We start from the raw sequence: 18173 nt of genomic DNA, 5'->3' as shown, positions 1-18173 counted from the left end.
CAAAGATGTGCTGGCCGCACGAGAGATTCCTGCCAACCTGCATGAACTTATCCATTTGGCCACCCGCATTGACATGCGTTTTTCGGAAAGACACCAGGAACTCCGCCAGGAAAAAGACCTTAATCCCTGGGCACCTCTCTCACGGTATCCCTTGCAATCTACCCCTGTGCCTCCCACCGAGGAGCCTATGCAAGTAGATCGGTCTCGCCTGACTATTGAAGAGAGGTCTCGCCATAGGGATAAAAATCTATGTCTGTACTGCGCTAGTACCGAACATTTCTTGGTGAATTGCCCTATTCGTCCTCCACATCTGGAAAATGCACGCACGCAACCTGCTCATGTGGGCCTGGCGTCTCTGGGTACGGAGTCTGCTTCTCCATCTCTCTCTGTGCCCGTACGGATTTCTCCTTCTGCCAACTCCTCCTTCTCTGCTGTGGCCGTCTTGGACTCTGGTTCTTCTGGAAATTTTATTCTGGCCTCTTTGCTTGATACGTACTGCATCCCGGTGACCCGTCTCATCAAGCCGCTCTATATTTCTTCGGTCAACGGGGTCAAGCTGCACTGCACTGTGCGTTATCGCACAGTGCCCCTGCTTATGAACATTGGACTGCATCTCAAGGAAATTGAATTTTTGGCTTTGCCCGGCTGTACCTCTGAAATCCTCCTCGGTCTGCCATGGCTCCAGCACCATTCTCCCACCCTTGACTGGACCACTGGGGAGATCAAGAATTGGGGTCCTGTTTGCCTCAAGAAATGCCTCACTTCTGCTCCCAGCCCCGCCTGTCGAGCCTCAGTGTCTCCTCCTGTGCCTGATCTCCCAAAGGATTATAAGGACTGTGCCGTGCCTCCTTATAGCCTCCATCCTGGTGACACTCTGCCCCATGCCAAGCCTCACCCTCTGCCCCCCCTCCCCATTCCCACTCCTTCTGGACTGTCTGCCGTGCATGGGCATACCCAGGACTTCGCTGTCCCCCGGAGGGAGACTCTACAGTCGCTCCCGATGTCCTCGTCCTGTGTGGAGCGACATCCCGACAAAAAGAGGGGGAGACCTAAGGGGGGGGTACTGTTACGCCGAGCGCTCCGGGTCCCTGCTCCTCCCCGAAGCGCTCGCGGCGTTTCTCTCCCTGCAGCGCCCCGGTCAGACCCGCTGACCGGGAGCGCTGCACTGACATTGCCGGCGGGGATGCGATTCACATAGCGGGACGCGCCCGCCCGCGAATCGCATCCCAGGTCACTTACCTGTCCCGGTCCCCGACTGTCATGCTCTGGCGTGCGCGGCTCCGCTCTCTAGGGCGCGCGCGCGCCAGCTCTCTGAGATTTAAAGGGCCAGTGCACCAATGATGGTGCTTGGCCCAATCACCCTGATTCCTTGCACCTGTTCCATGCCCTACTTATACCTCACTTCCCCTGCACTCCCTTGCCGGATCTTGTTGCCTTGTGCCTTGAGAAAGCTTTACTGTGTTACCCATACTGTGTTCCAGACCTCCTGCTATTCCACCTTTGACTACGAACCTTGCCGCCTGTCCCGACCTTCTGCTACGTCTGACCTTGCTCTTGTCTACTCCTTTGTACCGCGCTTATCTCAGCAGTCAGAGAGGTTGAGCCGTTGCCAGTGGATACGACCTGGTTGCTACCGCCGCTGCAAGACCATCCCGCTTTGCGGCGGGCTCTGGTGAATACCAGTAGCAACTTAGAACCGGTCCACCGACACGGTCCACGCCAATCCCTCTCTGGCACAGAGGATCCACCTCCAGCCTGCCGAATCGTGACACATATTAAGGTGATATTGCTAATATGAGTGCCCTCCCTCTCCTTTTTCCTTTACTTAAGGAGTATTTGTGTAATTTACAAATCTGTTTAACTTTCTGGCACCAGTTAATTTAAAAAAAAAAAAAATTCCACCGGAGTACTGCTTTAAAGGGGTTATCCAGGAATCAAAAAACAGAGGTAATTTCTTTCAAAGACCACTCCTTGTCTGTCTCCAGGTTGGGTGTGGTTCTGCAGCTCAGTTCCATTGAACTGAATGGAGACAAGTTGTAATACCCAACCCAAAGTGGAGACAGACAGGGTGCGGTCTTTAAAAGATATTTGGTCTGCTTTTTGATTCCTGGATAACTCCATTAAGCAAGTACATACTTAGCCAGCCTGACGCAAATGTAAGAACAAGAAACATGGGCCTAAAGAGCCTACATTACCTATATTGCCCCTTTGTACCAATTTATGAAGCAAACATTTTATCAAAAAAAAGTATTCCAAAAATAGAACACAAAAAGACAGATTAAAAACAGGGTGCAACGATGTAATAATGTACAATATATATATATATATTAAAAAAAACTATTATATTCAAAATACAACAAGGGCTGAAGACAGACAGTAAATGATGCTCGATAATCACAGTCATTGTGAATGGGTCGGTAATATTGCAGTAGTTCACTTATAAATATGTTAATAATTCATAAAGATATGATGTTATACACCATGGAATGAAAACAAGGCAAAAATGATTATAAATAAATTACAGTTAACCATAAAAATAAATTAACAAGGATATAGACAATTCATAAGTGTTTATGCAAACACAATAACTCATTAAATATACACAAAATTCATAATAGGAATAAATAAGTAAAATGCAACCGTGCTAATGGTGCAATAACATTATGAGCCTACGATTGATATACGCAGCAATGTGACAAGGCTAATATGCTGGGCTGAACATATCAATCCTGGGATCATAATGTTATTGCATTTATGACTATTGGCACTACAAAACTTTACTTATTGAGTTATTTATTTATTTTTATTATGTGCATACATTATGCATGATAGTGTTTGTATACACACTTATGAATTGTCTATATCCTCACTAATTTGTTTTTGTAGTTATCAGTAATTTATGTATAATCCTTTTGAGTGCAGTGTAGCATTTATCTTTTGCCAAGGTTTCATTCCATGGTATATAATATCACATTTTTATGAATTATTAACCAATCCATTCACATTGACTGTAATTATTATGCATCATTGACCATCTTGAGCCCTTATTGTGTATGATTTTGCACATGTGTATATATTTTTAAGTACAGGGGCGCTGTTAGCTATTATAAGATCCAGAGGGGTTGTTTTTGCTTATTTTGGGCAGAAGAGGAGTATTATTAAAATGATATCCACCTTCTGTCCCAAAACAGCAATGAAAAGCCCCGTCTGACTCCACATGATAAAATACCCACCTTCAATATTTTTTAAGGGGTAAAAAGGGGGCATTACTACATTCTAGGGTCCAAAAGGGGCACAACTACTTTTTAGGATCCTGAAGAGTCATTGAGTTACTGTATGTAACTGCACTGTAATCACTTATATGGTCTGCAGAGCCTTTGTAATTCTGATATCTACAACTATATGGTCACTGTATAGGCAAAATATTGTTCTTCATTTAGGGGTTTTTATTCAGTAAAAGTATGATAACATTAAAAAAGGGGTACTCCATTTAAAGGGGTATTCCGCCCCTAGACATCTTATCCCCTATACCATGTACGCTTTCTGGTGACGTTATTACATTGTTGCGCCGGGACGGCGTACGCAGCTACGTAATACCGACGCCGGAAAGCGAGGGCCGGACCCCGGAGAGGACCCGGAGCAGCAGGGATAGGTAAGTGAACCTGCTGGGGAACATTACACTGCTATCCGACAGCAGCTTAAGCATTTGGCGCTGCCGGATAGCAGTTAATGCGATGGCCCAACATATAAAAGCATCGTATGTCGATGTTGACATCGACATGCGATGGCCTCTGAGAGGCCATCGTATGTCGATTTGATCATATGTCGGGGCCATTGCATGTCGGGGGGTTACTGTACCCCTTTATGGTAAACTTTTCCCCTATTGTGTGTCTCATCACAAGGGGGGGGGAGGGTCAGACCTGCAATCTTCCAAAACGAAGCCCCATCTCTCACCTTTGGATAAAGCTTCTACCCACTGAGCTCTCCACAACACTTGCTCCCACCTCCGGAGATGGCCACCTCATGATAAATTAAGAATCACTGGAGGGACTGTCACTGTTCAGCATAATGTGGCCGTCTCGGAAGGTGGGGGCCAGTGTTGTGGAGTGTTCATCAGGAAAAAGCACTATCCAGAGGTGAGGGATGGGGCTCCATTTGGGAGATCGCAGGGGTCACAAAGTTCATTCCCCTTATGATCAGACACTTATCCCTTACCCTGTTGATAGGGGATAAGTTTGGCTAAAGTGGAGTACCCCTTTAAGTCACTATATGGGGTTCTGCTTATAGTCATGAAGTTGCGGTATTCTTAGGGTCATGTATCATTGTGGTATTATTGAAAATAATGTAACGGTGCAGAGCACATTTTCAGTATATGGGGGGGGGTGGAAAAGGCCCTGAGGTCTCTTTTTCGTCAAGTGTTCCTAAGGCATTTTGTTCTTTTATTTTTTCTGGTCATTGCACAAAGCCTTCACTATATCATTTTCCTGCCACTGCTAGAGATGGTGGCCGACGTCCAGCTCACAGATGTTGTTATCTACAAACAACCAATATATTTCGTCAGCAGCCACATTTTGTTCATAAGACAACTTTGTATTGTGAAAATAACAACAAAAAAGAAAGCTTCAAACCTTGATTTTTCCGGCATGCAGATAAAAGAAGGCAGGTCACGCAACACAAGATGGCGCTTTTCTTCATGTTCTCGGAAGATTTACAGAGTACGTTCAATGTGAAGCCTGAGATCTGCAATGCTTTAACAATGGAAAAGAGTTTTAGTATGAAACCAATGGGAGAAAATGTATACACAGTATATAGTATATTTTGCCACAGTAAGGGATAAAAGTAACTAACATTTTGACAGAAACTCATGGTAGTTTCTGGGACTTGTAGTGCTCCTAGTATTGTCAAAGATGCTGCAAATGATGTGGCAGTCCTCAGTGTAACCCGGCCCTAGGTGCGCACAGCTTTGTTAATGGAGAGGCTGTCATGGTGTTGGTACTTTGGCTGTCCTCACGAGCAACGTCACTGTATACTGTGTACTGGTGATGTTGGTCAGGATGCCCTTGGTGTTTCTATGCGTGCAGTTAAAGGAGTACTCCAGTGCAGTAAAACTTATTCCCTATCCAAAGTATAGGAAATAAGTTATAGATTGTGGGGGGTCCAACCACTGGGACCCCCGTGATCTCCTGCAGGCCCCAGCAGTCCACAGGAAGGGGACGTGGTGACCACTAGTGTTGCTCGCGAATATTCGCAATACGAATTTTATTCGCGAATATCGCATATTCGCGAATTCGCGAATATTCGCGAATATAGCACTATATATTCGTAATTACGAATATTATTTTTTGTTTTGGTTTTTTTTTCACAGTACACATCACAGTGATCATCCCTTTCTGCTTCCAGCTTGTGTGGTATAAAGAAGGCTCTAATACTACTGTGTGAGACTGGTGTGCGAATTTTCGCATATGCGAAAAGTTGCATATGCAAATCTTCGCATATGCGATTTTTGCTTGCATAGGTTTTTATATATGCTAATTTTCGCAAATGTTAATTTTCGCATACGTGAATATTTGCATATGCAAAAATAAACGCGAATATTCGCGAATATATGACGAATATTCGTTCATATATTCGCGAATATTCGCGAATTCAAATATGGCCTATGCCGCTCAACACTAGTGACCACCCGCACAAATCAGCGGCTGATACCCCTCCTCCATGTCTCCAGCCTTTGCATTTACTTCCAGGCAGTGCAACAGAGAGGTGGTACCTGGTAACTATAAAAGCAAGTACAATAAGCGATTGTGTATACAAGTGTGTGAAGTATACAAGTGGGTGTAAGTATAAAATTAAGGGACTTTAAATTCAGGGAGTTTAATTGAAATTTTTGCTGTTTATTTTTACAATCCCCAAAACCAAGATGGCCTTTATGTTGAAAAATGCAGTCCCGTGTACATATTGCATGATGTATGAAATCCTTGAACAGCAGTTTGAGGGCGCATATTGTTGTGTGAGATGTGTGCGAGTTGTTCATTTGGAAGCCCAGATCCTGGATCTAGAGGAGCAACTGGTAACACTGAGACACATTGACAACTTGGAGAGGAGTCTCCTCCTCACTGAGCAAGTACTCTCTGGGGTAGAGGTGGGGGAGGATAGTGGGATGGAGGTGCAGGACAGTCAGGCAGTTAGCTGGGTTACAGTTAGAAAACAGGGTAGAGAGAAAAGTGTCAGGGAGGCTAGTCCTGAACTGGCACACCCCAACAAGTTTGCCCGGTTGGCAGATGAGTGGGATGCCATTTCAGAGCTATCAGTACTCAGCAGGACTCTGCCTCTGACCGCCAGGGAGGTGTCTGCTCCAGTAAGGAGGGAGGGAGGAGAGAAGGGCAGGCCAGACAGGTAATGGGGGACTCTATTATTAGGTGGCCAGACAGGTAATGTCTATTATTAGGTGGCCAGACAGGGCGATCTGTCACAAAGACCGGGACCGCCGAACAGTGTGTTGTCTTCCTGGTGCTCGAGTTTGGCACATCGCGGATCGGGTTGACAGGTTGCTGGGTGGGGCTGAAGAGGACCCAGCAGTCATGGTACATATTGGCACCAATGACAAAGTAAGAAGTAGGTGGAGTGTCCTTAACCCCTTAAGGACCAAGTACATATGTGTATGTCCTGGATACCTGGTAGTTAAGGACAGACCAGGTTGACTACTTATATCTATCAGAAGGCACCCCGTGCAAATACCCGGGGGGGGGGGGATCATCACACCGGCGAATTGTGGCTATTAAGAGGTATCGGGGTTGTCCATGATGCCCACGATCCCACTGAAGGGATAGGAGTGAGGTGGCAGGGGTTCCACCCATCCTATCCCTGCTATTGGTCGTCAAGAAGCGACGACCAATAGCAGGTCGGGGGCAGGGGGTTAACTTTCAGTTTCCCCATTCTGCCCACCCACAGTAGGCTGGGCAAAAACGGGGAAACCGACAAAGAGCGACGCCGAAGTCCACTTACCCATCGGTGGTGGCAGTGGGCAGTGATCGGAGGGCGGCTGGCTCCCTGGATCCTACGGAAGCCGGTGAGTTGCCTAGCAACATCTGGAGGGCTACAGTGTGAGACCACTATACAGTGGTCTCTAAACTGTAGCCCTGCAGATGTTGCCAAACTACAACTCCCAGCATGCCCACACAGCAGTTTGCTGTCTGGGCATGGTGGGATTTGTAGTTTTGCAACATCTGGAGGGCTACAGTTTGGAGATCACTGTGCAGTGGTCTCTAAACTGCCCTACAGATGTTGCAAAACTGCAAATCCCAGCATGCCCAAACAGCAAACAGCTGTCTTAGCATGCTGGGAGTTGTAGTTGCGTACCTCCAGCTGTTGCATAACTACATCTCCCAGCATTCCCTTCGGCGATTAGTACATGCTGGGAGTTGTAGTTTTGCAACAGCTGGAGGCACACTGGTTGGAAAATACTGAGTTAGGTAACAGAACCTAACTGAAGGTTTTACAACCAATGTGCCTCCAGCTGTTGCAAAAGTACAACTCCCAGCATGCACGGTCTGTCAGTACATGCTGGGAGTTGTAGTTTTGAAACAGCTGGAGGTTCATTCACACAGGTGGGTTTACAGTGAGTTTCCTACTTCAAGTATGAGCTGTGGCAAATTTTCCGCCGCAGCGCAAACTCCTAGCAGGAAACTCACCGTAACCCGCCAGTGCGAATGTACCCTAAAAACACTACACTACCACATAATAAACGGTAATACACAACATATACACCCCCTTACACTGCCCCCCCCCAATAAAAATGAAAAACGTATCGTAAAGCAGTGTTTCCAAAACAGAGCCTCCAGCTGTTGCAAAACAACAACTCCCAGCATTTCCGGACAGCCACTGACTGTCCAGGCATGCTGGGAGTTTAGCAACAGCTGGAGGCAACCTGTTTGGGAATCACTGGCGTACAATACCCCTAGGTCCACCCCTATGCAATCCCTAATTTAGTCCGCAAAGAGCATGGTGCTCTCTCACTTCGAAGCCCTGTCGAATTTCAAGGAAACAGTTTAGGGTCACATATGGGGTATTTCCTTACTCGGGAGAAATTGTGTTACAAATTTTGGTGGGCTTTTTCTCCTTTTACCCCTTATGAAAAGGAAAAGTTGGGGGCTACACCAACCTGTTAGTGTAAAAAATAAAAAAAATTACACTAACATGCTGGTGTTGCCCCATACTTTTTATTTTCACAAGCGGTTAAAGGAAAAAAAAGGCCCCCAAAATTTTTTACGCAATTTCTGCTGAGTACAGAAATACCCCATATGTGGGCGTAAAATGCTCTGCGGGCGCACAACAAGGCTCAGGAGTGAGAGCATACTATGTACATTTGAGGCCTAAATTGGTGATTTGCACAGGGGTGGCTGATCTTACATCGGTTCTAAATGCAAAAAAAAATACCCACATTTGACCCTATTTTGGAAACTACACCTCTCACAGAACGTAAGAAGGGGTATAGTGAGCCTTAACACCCCACAGGTGTTTGACGAATTTTCGTTAAATGCTTCTGCTTCCCTAAATTTTTCATTTTCACAAGGGAAAATAGGAAAAAATCCCCCCAAAATTTGTGATCCCATTTCTTCTGAGTAAGAAAATACCCCATATGTGGATGTAAAGAGCTCTGCTGGCGAACTATAATGCCCAGAAGAGAAGGAGCGCCATTGGGCTTTTGGAGAGAAAATGTGTCCGAAATTGAAGGCCACGTGTGTTTAAAAAGCCCCCATAGTACCAGAACAATGGACCCCCCCACATGTGACCCCATTTGGAAAACTACACCCCTCATGTAATGTAATAAGGGGTGCAGTGAGAATTTACACCCCACAGGTATCTGACAGATTTTTGGAACAGTGGTCCGTGAAAATGAAAATTTTTCATATCACAGCCCACTGTTCCAAAGATCTGTCAAACGCCAGTGGGGTGTAAATACTCACTGCACCAATTATTAAATTCTGTGAGGGGTGTAGTTTCCAAAATGGGGTCACATGTGGGGGGGTCCACTGTTCTGGCACCACGGGGGCTTTGTAAATGCACATGGCCCCTGAATTCCATTCCAAACAAATTCTCTTTCCAAAAGCTAAATGGCGCTCCTTTTCTGAGCATTGTAGTTCACCAGCAGAGCACTTGACATCCACACATGGGGTATTTCCATACTCAGAAGAAATGGGGTTACAAATTTTGGGGGTAATTTTTTCCTATTACCATTTGTAAAAATGTTAAATTTGGGGAAAACCTCCCAGCATTTTAGTAATTTTTTTTTTTCATTTACACATCCAAATTTAACAAAAAGTCATCAAACACCTGTGGGGTGTTAAGGCTCATTGGACCTCTTGTTACGTGCCTTGAGGGGTATAGTTTACAAAATTGTATGCCATGTGGGGGGGGGGGGGTTCTGCTGTTCTGGCACCATAGGGGCTTCCTAAATGTTACATGCCCCCAAAAACCATTTCAGAAAAACATATTGTATATGTGAATCAAAATATAATTTATGTGGAATGTCTGTTTTCCTTACAAGCAGAGAGCTTCAAAATTAGAAAAATGCTAAATTTTCTATTTTTTCATAAAATTTTGGAATTTTTCACCAAGAAATTATGCAAGTATCAATGAAAATTTATCACTAACATAAAGTAGAATATGTCACGAAAAAACTATCTCGTAATTAGAATGAAAGGTAAAAGCATCCCAGAGTTACTAATGCTTAAAGTGACAGTGGTCAGATGTGCAAAAAACGCTCTGGTCCTACAGTGAAAATTGGCCTGGTCTGGGGTTAAAAACTATTCCAGGGACTTAGGCCGCAAGCTTAAGGCAAAGACCTCCAAGGTAAAATTTTCTGAAATATTATCTGTACCATGATCCGCACCAGAGAGGCAGCGGGAGATTAGGGAAGTAAACAAGTGGCTCAGAAGCTGGTGTAGGAAGGAAGGGTTTGGGTTCATGGAGAACTGGGCTGACTTCGCTGACGGTTACCGGCTCTACCGTAGGGACGGGCTGCACCTCAATGGGGAGGGTGCAGCTGTGCTTGGGGAGAAGATGGCTAGAAGGGTGGAGGAGTGTTTAAACTAGGGACTGGGGGGAGGGAACCTACAACATAGAAGGAGAAGGTAGTGTAGATAGAGAGGGGGGAACTTATTAATGTTCCTGGGGGTGGAACGGGTTAGAATAGTTAATAGGGATAGGCTTCATAGGAAGAAAAAAAACATACACCATTGAATTGCATGATGACTAATGCCAGAAGTCTGACCAATAAAACAGATGAACTGGAGGGGTTGATGTCTGAGGAGGATTATGACATAGTGGATATAACAGAGACTTGGTTGGACGATAGCTGTGATTGGGCGGTCAACATAGAGGGTTATAGTCTATTCAGGAAGGATCGGACAAAACGGAAAGAGGGAGGAGTTTGTCTTTATGTAAAGTCCAGTCTGAAGGCCGCACTGCGGGAGGGTATATGCAAGGGAAATGGTAATGTGGAGCCATTATGGGTAGTCATTTGCTATAAGCCACCAAACATAATGGAAGAGGCAGAAGATCAATTACTGAGGCAAATAAACAAGGCAGCAAATCATAATGAGGTGATAATAATGGGGGGACTTTAACTATCCTGATATAAACTGGGAGACTGAGACCTGTGAATCTCATAAAGGAAACAGGTTTCTGACTATAGCTAAAGACATTTATTTGTCCCAAATGGTACAGGGCCCGACCAGAGGGGGCACTCTACTTAATATTAACCAACAGACCTGACAGAGTAACTAATGTGCAGGTAACAGGATACCTAGGAAATAGTGATCATAATATAATACACTATAGCTTTTCTTGTAATAAGGGAATCTCTTCAGGGGCCACAAAAACAATGAACTTTAGGAAGGCAAAGTTTGATCACCTCAGAGAAGCCCTTAACAATACAAATTAAGAGAATGTCCTGAAAAACAAGAATACTGACACTAAATGGGAGACTTTTAAAAATATCTTAAATTCTCACTGTAAGATAATATGTACCTTATGGGAATAAAAGGGCCAGGAATAGAACAAAACCAATGTGGATGAATAAAAATGTTAAGGGGGCAATAAATGACAAAAATAAAGCATTTAAGCTACTAAAACAGGACGGCAGTGGAGAAGCATTAAAAAGCTATAGAAAAAAATTTAGAATATGTAAAAAACAGATAAAAACCGCAAAAGTAGAGACAGAAAGACTCATTGCCAAAGAGAGTAATACTAATCCCAAAATGTTTTTTTCCTATATAAATAGCAAAAAGGTAAAAAATTAAGGCCCTTTAAAGAGGCACTGTCATTGTTAAAAACTTTTCATACATTGCAGGACTCATTATAATATGACATTTCACAATATACACCTGTTAAAAAAATTTAAAATTTTCACCTGAAATTCAAGCTCAAAATAGCCGCCACTAGGGGTCGCTAGACAGACTAGTCTAGATTTTACAGCATACTGGATACCGGCCGTAAAGCATACCGGTATCCAGTATAGGAGATTTCTATTGAGTGTATGCAAAACTGCAGATAAAAGATGTGTGGACAGCTGGGAGCTGTAGTTTTACAACAGCTGGAGGCAACACTGCTCTAACACAGTTATTCACAAACACTGCAGCTTCAGTTGTTACTAAATTACAACTCCCAGCATGCTGAAATAGTCAAAGCTTTCTCGGACTCCTGAATGACAAAGAAGTTGATCTGTGAAAGATGAATGACACACATAGTGACAGCTATGCTGATTAGCATCCAGCTTTACTAGGAGAAGATAAAACAGATAGAACATGTATTCATAAAAATGCTGTACTTTTATCTAAAAAATCCTTGCACTAATTTTATAAAGATCTATTCTTATATTTATACATTTTATCCTGTGACGAATTCACCATAATGTCTTCTGATTACTGCAGGCAAGCTCCAAGCATCTTCCTCTGTGTAACATGTACAGCATGAAACCAGAAAGGAAAGGGTTACAGAGTAGAGAGTACTGATTGGCTGACTGCCCAGGCTTGCTCCTGTGAGGGAGACTGTCACGGATCGGCAGGCTGGAGGTGGATCCTCTGTGTCAGAGAGGGTTTGGCGTGGACTGTGTCGGTGGACCGGTTCTAAGTAGCTACTGGTTTTCACCAGAGCCCGCCGCAAAGCGGGATGGTCTTGCAGCGGCGGTAGCAACCAGGTCGTATCCACCGGCAACGGCTCAACCTCTCTGACTGCTGAGATAGGCGCGGTACAAGGGATAAGGCAAGAGCAAGGTCGGACGTAGCAGAAGGTCAGGGCAGGCAGCAAGGATCGTAGTCAGGGGCAACGGCAGGAGGTCTGGAACACAGGCTAGGAACACTCAAGGAAAGGCTTTCTCTGGCACAAGGGCAACAAGATCCGGCAAGGGAGTGCAGGGGAAGTGAGCATAAAGTAGGGAGTGCACAGGTGCAAGCTAATCAAGCTAATTGGGCCAGGCACCAATCATTGGTGCACTGGCCCTTTAAGTCTCAGAGAGCTGGCGCGCATGCGCCCTAGAGAGCGGAGCCGCACGTGCCAGCACATGACAGCAGGGGACCGGGACGGGTAAGTGACTTGGGATGCGACTCGCGAGCGGGCGCGTCCCGCTGTGCGAATCGCATCCCGACGGCCATGTCAGTGCAGCGCTCCCGGTCAGCGGGACTGACCGGGGCGCTGCAGGGAGAGAGACGCCGTGAGCGCTCCGGGGAGGAGCGGGGACCTGGAGCGCTCGGCGTAACAGAGACAGACTGACACGCCCCCTCCAGCCTGCACAATGAAAAAGTAACTCACCAGCAGATAAATGCTTATATCTATGGATATATAGGTCAGAGACACGTAAAATTTATATGCACATGATCAGGATTGGGTCCCGAGTAACATATCACTTTTTTCTTTTTTTTTTTGCACTATGACAGGTACGCTTTAACCCCTTAAGGACCAAGCCCTTATTGGCCTTAACCCCTTAAGGACACATGACGTACTGGAACGTCATGTGTCCACTCCCGATCTATAACGCGGGGCCACGGCGTGGCCCCGCGTCATAGCGGGTCGGGCCCGGCCTCTAACAACGGCCGGGACCCGTGGCTAATAGCGCGCGGCATTGATCGCTGTGCCGCGCGCTATTAACCCTTTAGACGCGGCGTTCAAAGTTGAACGCCGCGTCTAAAGTGAAACCGAAAGCATCCCGGCTAGCTCAGTGGGCTGTTCGGGATAGCCGCGGTGAAATCGCGGCATCCCGAACAGCTGACAGGACAGCGGGAGGGCCCCTTCCTGCCTCCTCGCTGTCCGATCGCCGAATGACTGCTCAGTGCCTGAGATCCAGGCATGAGCAGTCATCCGGCAGAATCGTTGATCACTGGTTTCTTATGAGAAACCAGTGATCAACATAGAAGATCAGTGTGTGCAGTGTTATAGGTCCCTATGGGACCTATAACACTGCAAAAAAAAGTGAAAAAAAAAAGTGAATAAAGATCATTTAACTCCTCCCCTATTAAAAGTTTGAATCACCCCCCTTTTCCAATAAAAAAAAAAACACAGTGTAAATAAAAATAAAAATAAACATATGTGGTATCACCGCGTGCGGAAATGTCCGAATTATAAAAATATATCATTAATTAAACCGCTCGGTCAATGGCGTGCGCGCAAAAAAATTCCAAAGTCCAAAATAGTGCATTTTTGGTCACTTTTTATATCATTTAAAAATGAATAAAAAGTGATCAATAAGTCCTATCAATGCAAAAATGGTACCGTTAAAAACTTCAGATCACGGCGCAAAAAATGAGCCCTCATACCGCCCCATACACGGAAAAATAAAAAAGTTATAGGGGTCAGAAGATGACAATTTTAAACGTATTAATTTTCCTGCATGTAGTTATGATTTTTTCCAGAAGTCCGACAAAATCAAACCTATATAAGTAGGGTATCATTTTAATCGTATGGACCTACAGAATACATATCAGGTGTCATTTTTACCGAAAAATGTACTACGTAGAAACGGAAGCCCCCAAAAGTTACAAAACAGCGTTTTTTTTTTTCAATTTTGTCGCACAATGATTTTTTTTCCCGCTTCACCATAGATTTTTGGGCAAAATGACTGACGTCATTACAAAGTAGAATTGGTGGCGCAAAAAATAAGCCATCATATGGATTTTTAGGTGTAAATTTGAAAGAGTTATGATTTTTTAAAGGCAAGGAGCAAAAAACGAAAATGCAAAAACGGAAAAACCTCCGGTCCTTAAGGGGTTAAGGACCAGACCAATTTTATTTTTGCATTTTCGTTTTTTCCTCCTCGCCTTCTAAAAATCATAACTCTCTGATATTTCCATCCACAGATCCATATGAGGGCTTGTTTTTTGCGTCACCAATTTTACTTTGTAATGACATCACTTATTGTACCATAAAATGTATGGCGCAACCAAACAAATATTTATGTGAGAAAATTGAAAAGAAAACCGCAATTTAGCAAATTTTGGAAGGTTTTGTTTTCACGCTGTACACTTTCCGGTAAAAATGACATGTTTTCTTTATTCTGTGGGTCAATACAATTAAAATTATACCCATGATTATATGCTTTTCTATAATTGTACCGCTTAAAAAAAATCTCAAGCCATTTTAACAAAATTTGTATGTTTGAAATTGCCCTATTTTGACCACCTATAACTTTCTCATTTTTCCGTATATGGGGCGATATGATGGCTCATTTTTTGCAACATGATCTCTAGTTTTTATCAGTACCACTTTTGCTTAGGTTTTACTTTTTATTCATTTTTTATAAAAAAAATTTTTAATAAAATGTGACAAAAAAGCAGCAATTTTGGACTTTTTTTTATTTTTTTACGTTTACGCCGTTCACCGTACGGAATAATTAACAATATATTCTAATAGATCATACTTTTACGCACGCAGCGATATAAAATATGTACATTAATTATTTTTTTACACTTTTTGGGGGGTAAAATGGGGAAAAACGGACGTTTTACTTTTTATTGGGGGAGGGGATTTTTCACATGTTTTTACTTTTTTATTTAACATTTTTTTACATTTTTTTTTCCCCCTTTTTATGTCCCCATAGGGGACTATTCATTGCAATCAGTTGATTGCTAATACTGTGCAGAGGCATCAGAGGGGTTAATGGCGGACATCCGTGCAATTGCGAATGTCCGACATTACCGGCGGGTCCCTGGTTGCTGATATCAGCCAGGACCTGCCGGGCATGACGCGAGCACCGCTCCAGTGCTTGCGATCATGTCGGCGCGTAAATTTACGTCATGGTACGCTAAGTACCACGTCACCATGACGTACATTTACGTCCATTGTCGTTAAGGGGTTAAACATGATGTGGAAGAAATTATAGACGGGGATCAGGAGAAAGCAAATATATTAACCAAATTCTTCTCCACTGTATTCACAGAGAAAAATTAAATGCTAGGTGAAATACAGCAAGATAAGGTAAACTTCCCAGTACAGGTCACCTGTCTAACCCAGGAAGAAGTACAGTGCCGCCTACAAAAAATCTAAATCGACAAATCACCAGGTCCAGATGGCATTCACCCCCGTGTTCTAAAGGAATAAAGTTATGTAATAGGCAGACCCCTATTTTTAATATTCAAGGACACTATAGTGACATGGTCTGTTCCCCAGGACTGACACATTTTTTAAGAGATGCTATTTTGAAGTATCTTGATAAAAATAAATGTATGACTCCATATCAGCATGGCTTTATGAGAGATCGGTCGTGTCAAACTAACCTGATCTGCTTTTATGAGGAGGTGAGCTCCAGACTGGACCTGGGGGAATCGCTGGATGTCGTATATCTGGATTTTTCCAAAGCATTTGATACGGTGCCACATAAAAGGTTGGTGCATAAAATGAGAGGGATTGGGCTGGGGGAGAATGTGTGTAAGTGGGTCAGTAACTGGCTCAGTGATAGGTAACAGAGGGTGGTTATTAATAGTACTTATTCTGATTGGGTGACTGTTACTAGTGGGGTACCACAGGGGTTAGTATTGGGTCCTGTCCTATTTAATATATTCATTAATGACCTTTAAGAGGCGTTGAATAGTAAAGTAGCAATCTTTGCAGATGATAAACTCTGTAAAGTGGTCAACATAATAGAGGACAGTGGACTGTGTATAGTAGATAAGACAATATAGGACAGTGCACTGTTACAAAAGGATCTGGACAGGTTGGAGGTTTGGGCTGAGAAGTGGCAGATGAGGTTCAACACCAATAAATGTAAGGTTATGAACATGGGGAGGAAAAATACGGGCTGGGATTATGTATTAAATGGAAGAACACTTTGGACAAATGATGTGGAAAAGGACTTAGGAGTCTTTGTTAACCGTAAATTTAGCTGTAGTGACCAGAGTCAGGCAGCTGCGGCCAAGGTAAAATCATGGGGTGCACCAATAGGGGCATAGATGCACAGGACAAGGAAATAATTCTACCGCTGTACAAATCACTAGGAGAGGGTTCAAAGACGGGCAACAAGGGTAATATGGGGAATGAGAGGATTACAGTACTCAGAAAGATTAGCAGAAGTAGGGTTATTTAGATTAGAATAAAGAAGGCTAGGGGGAGACCCAATAACTATGTATAAATGTATTGGGGGGCAGTACAGAGAACTCTCCCATGATCTATTTATACCCAGGACTGAATTCATAACAAGGAGGCATCCTCTATGTTTAGAGGAAAGAAGGTTTCTACATCAGAGACGGGGGTTCTTTACTGTAAGAGCAGTGAGACTATGGAACTCTCTCCCAGAGTAGGTGGTCATGGTGAACTCAGTAACAGAGTTCAAAAGGGGTCTGGATGCATTTTTGGAGAATAATAACTAGAGATGAGCAAATTTACAGTAAATTCGATTCGTCACAAACTTCTCGGCTCGGCAGTTGATGACTTATCCTGCGTAAATTAGTTCAGCCTTTAGGTGCCCCGGTGGGCTGGAAAAGGTGGATACAGTCCTAGGAAAGAGTCTCCCAGGACTGTATCCACCTTTTCCAGCCCACCGGAGCACCTGAAAGCTGAACTAATTTACGCAGGAAAAGTCATCAAGTGCCGAGCCGAGAAGTTCGTGACGAATCGAATTTACTGTAAGTTCGCTCATCTCTAATAATAACATTACAGGCTCTGGATACTAGATTTCTAGGGACAGAACGTCGATCCAGGGATTTATTCTGATGCCATATTTGGAGTCGGGAAGGAATTTTTACCTCTAGTATGAGGGTTTTTTGCCTTCCTATGTTTCAACTCAGTAGGGACTCATTAGGGATATAGGTTGAACTCGATGAACTCTGGTCTTTTTTCAACCTTATGAACTATGTAACTATGTATCCTATAGAGATACAAGGATGGGGGCATATCAGACGCAGCTTCCTGCGGGGATTGGCACGCCTCCTTTCCAGCAGACTGCTGAGGCACCATGCAGGAGATTGAGGGGGTCCCAGCGGTCGGACCTCCCACGATCTATAACTTATCCCCTATTCTTTGGACAGGACAGATGTTTGTTGCAATGTGACAGTGACTAAATGTGGCCTCTAAAATGCAATCCCAAAGTATTCACTGAGCAGGGTCTTTTCGGGGTGAAACTGAGGTAGTGGGTTAACTTCTTAACAGGATGCCATATCAACATCATTGAATATACTGAGACACATTCTAGCTGGGATATCCTGACTATGTAATCGTTACTGCTAACCCGAACAGGACCAAGTGGCACATAGTGCCTGGTTTTCTTTGTTTGCTATCAGGCACTTCAGTATTTTTCTTTCTCCTGACAGCTTCCTAGTACTAGTAGTGGACAGTGGACACCCAGTCAGCAAACAGAAATGGCTGTGTGTATCTGGATCCTTCTTTCTCTTTGAGGATCAGACTTGTCTTGTCCTTAAACTCAGCTATGGACAGGTGAGCAGGGCTTTATATGGACTTTTCTAATCTATAGCTGCAGTATAATGTCAGCTCTTAAAGCCAAGGACAGACTGCTCTGCCTCATGTCCACTAGATCAGCCTAACTTAGAAGGGCCTGTCCTGGTGACAAGATCCATTGTCTGAGAAAGAACCTTAAAAACCCTAAAAAGTAAAGTATCACAAAGAAAATATTATTCCAGCTCAGTATGTCCCACAGTTCAGTATTTGCTCTCACTCCTTGTATATCAGCCGAG

At 44.0% G+C, this 18173-nt stretch overlaps 1 protein-coding gene across 5 annotated transcripts in view; it reads right to left on the bottom strand.

Moving 5' to 3' along the window:
• The window catches only part of LOC130367819 (cytokine receptor common subunit beta-like), a 198656-nt gene that overhangs the window by 40496 nt on the left and 139987 nt on the right, over window positions 1-18173 (bottom strand). For 4 of the 5 annotated variants that reach the window (XM_056570644.1, XM_056570645.1, XM_056570648.1 and 1 more), the window contains exon 2: window positions 4629-4748. In XM_056570644.1, coding sequence (XP_056426619.1) covers window positions 4629-4748 — 120 coding nt within the window. Of the gene's footprint in view, window positions 1-4628; window positions 4749-7002; window positions 7127-18173 lie in introns of those variants that run through there. The other variant, XM_056570646.1, reaches the window with a different exon arrangement.

Source organism: Hyla sarda, chromosome 4 (genome assembly GCF_029499605.1).
Source record: "Hyla sarda isolate aHylSar1 chromosome 4, aHylSar1.hap1, whole genome shotgun sequence".
Lineage (NCBI taxonomy): Eukaryota > Metazoa > Chordata > Amphibia > Anura > Hylidae > Hyla > Hyla sarda.
The sequence above is the reverse complement of the archived record's forward strand: the minus strand, read 5'-3'. Positions and strand labels throughout refer to the sequence as shown.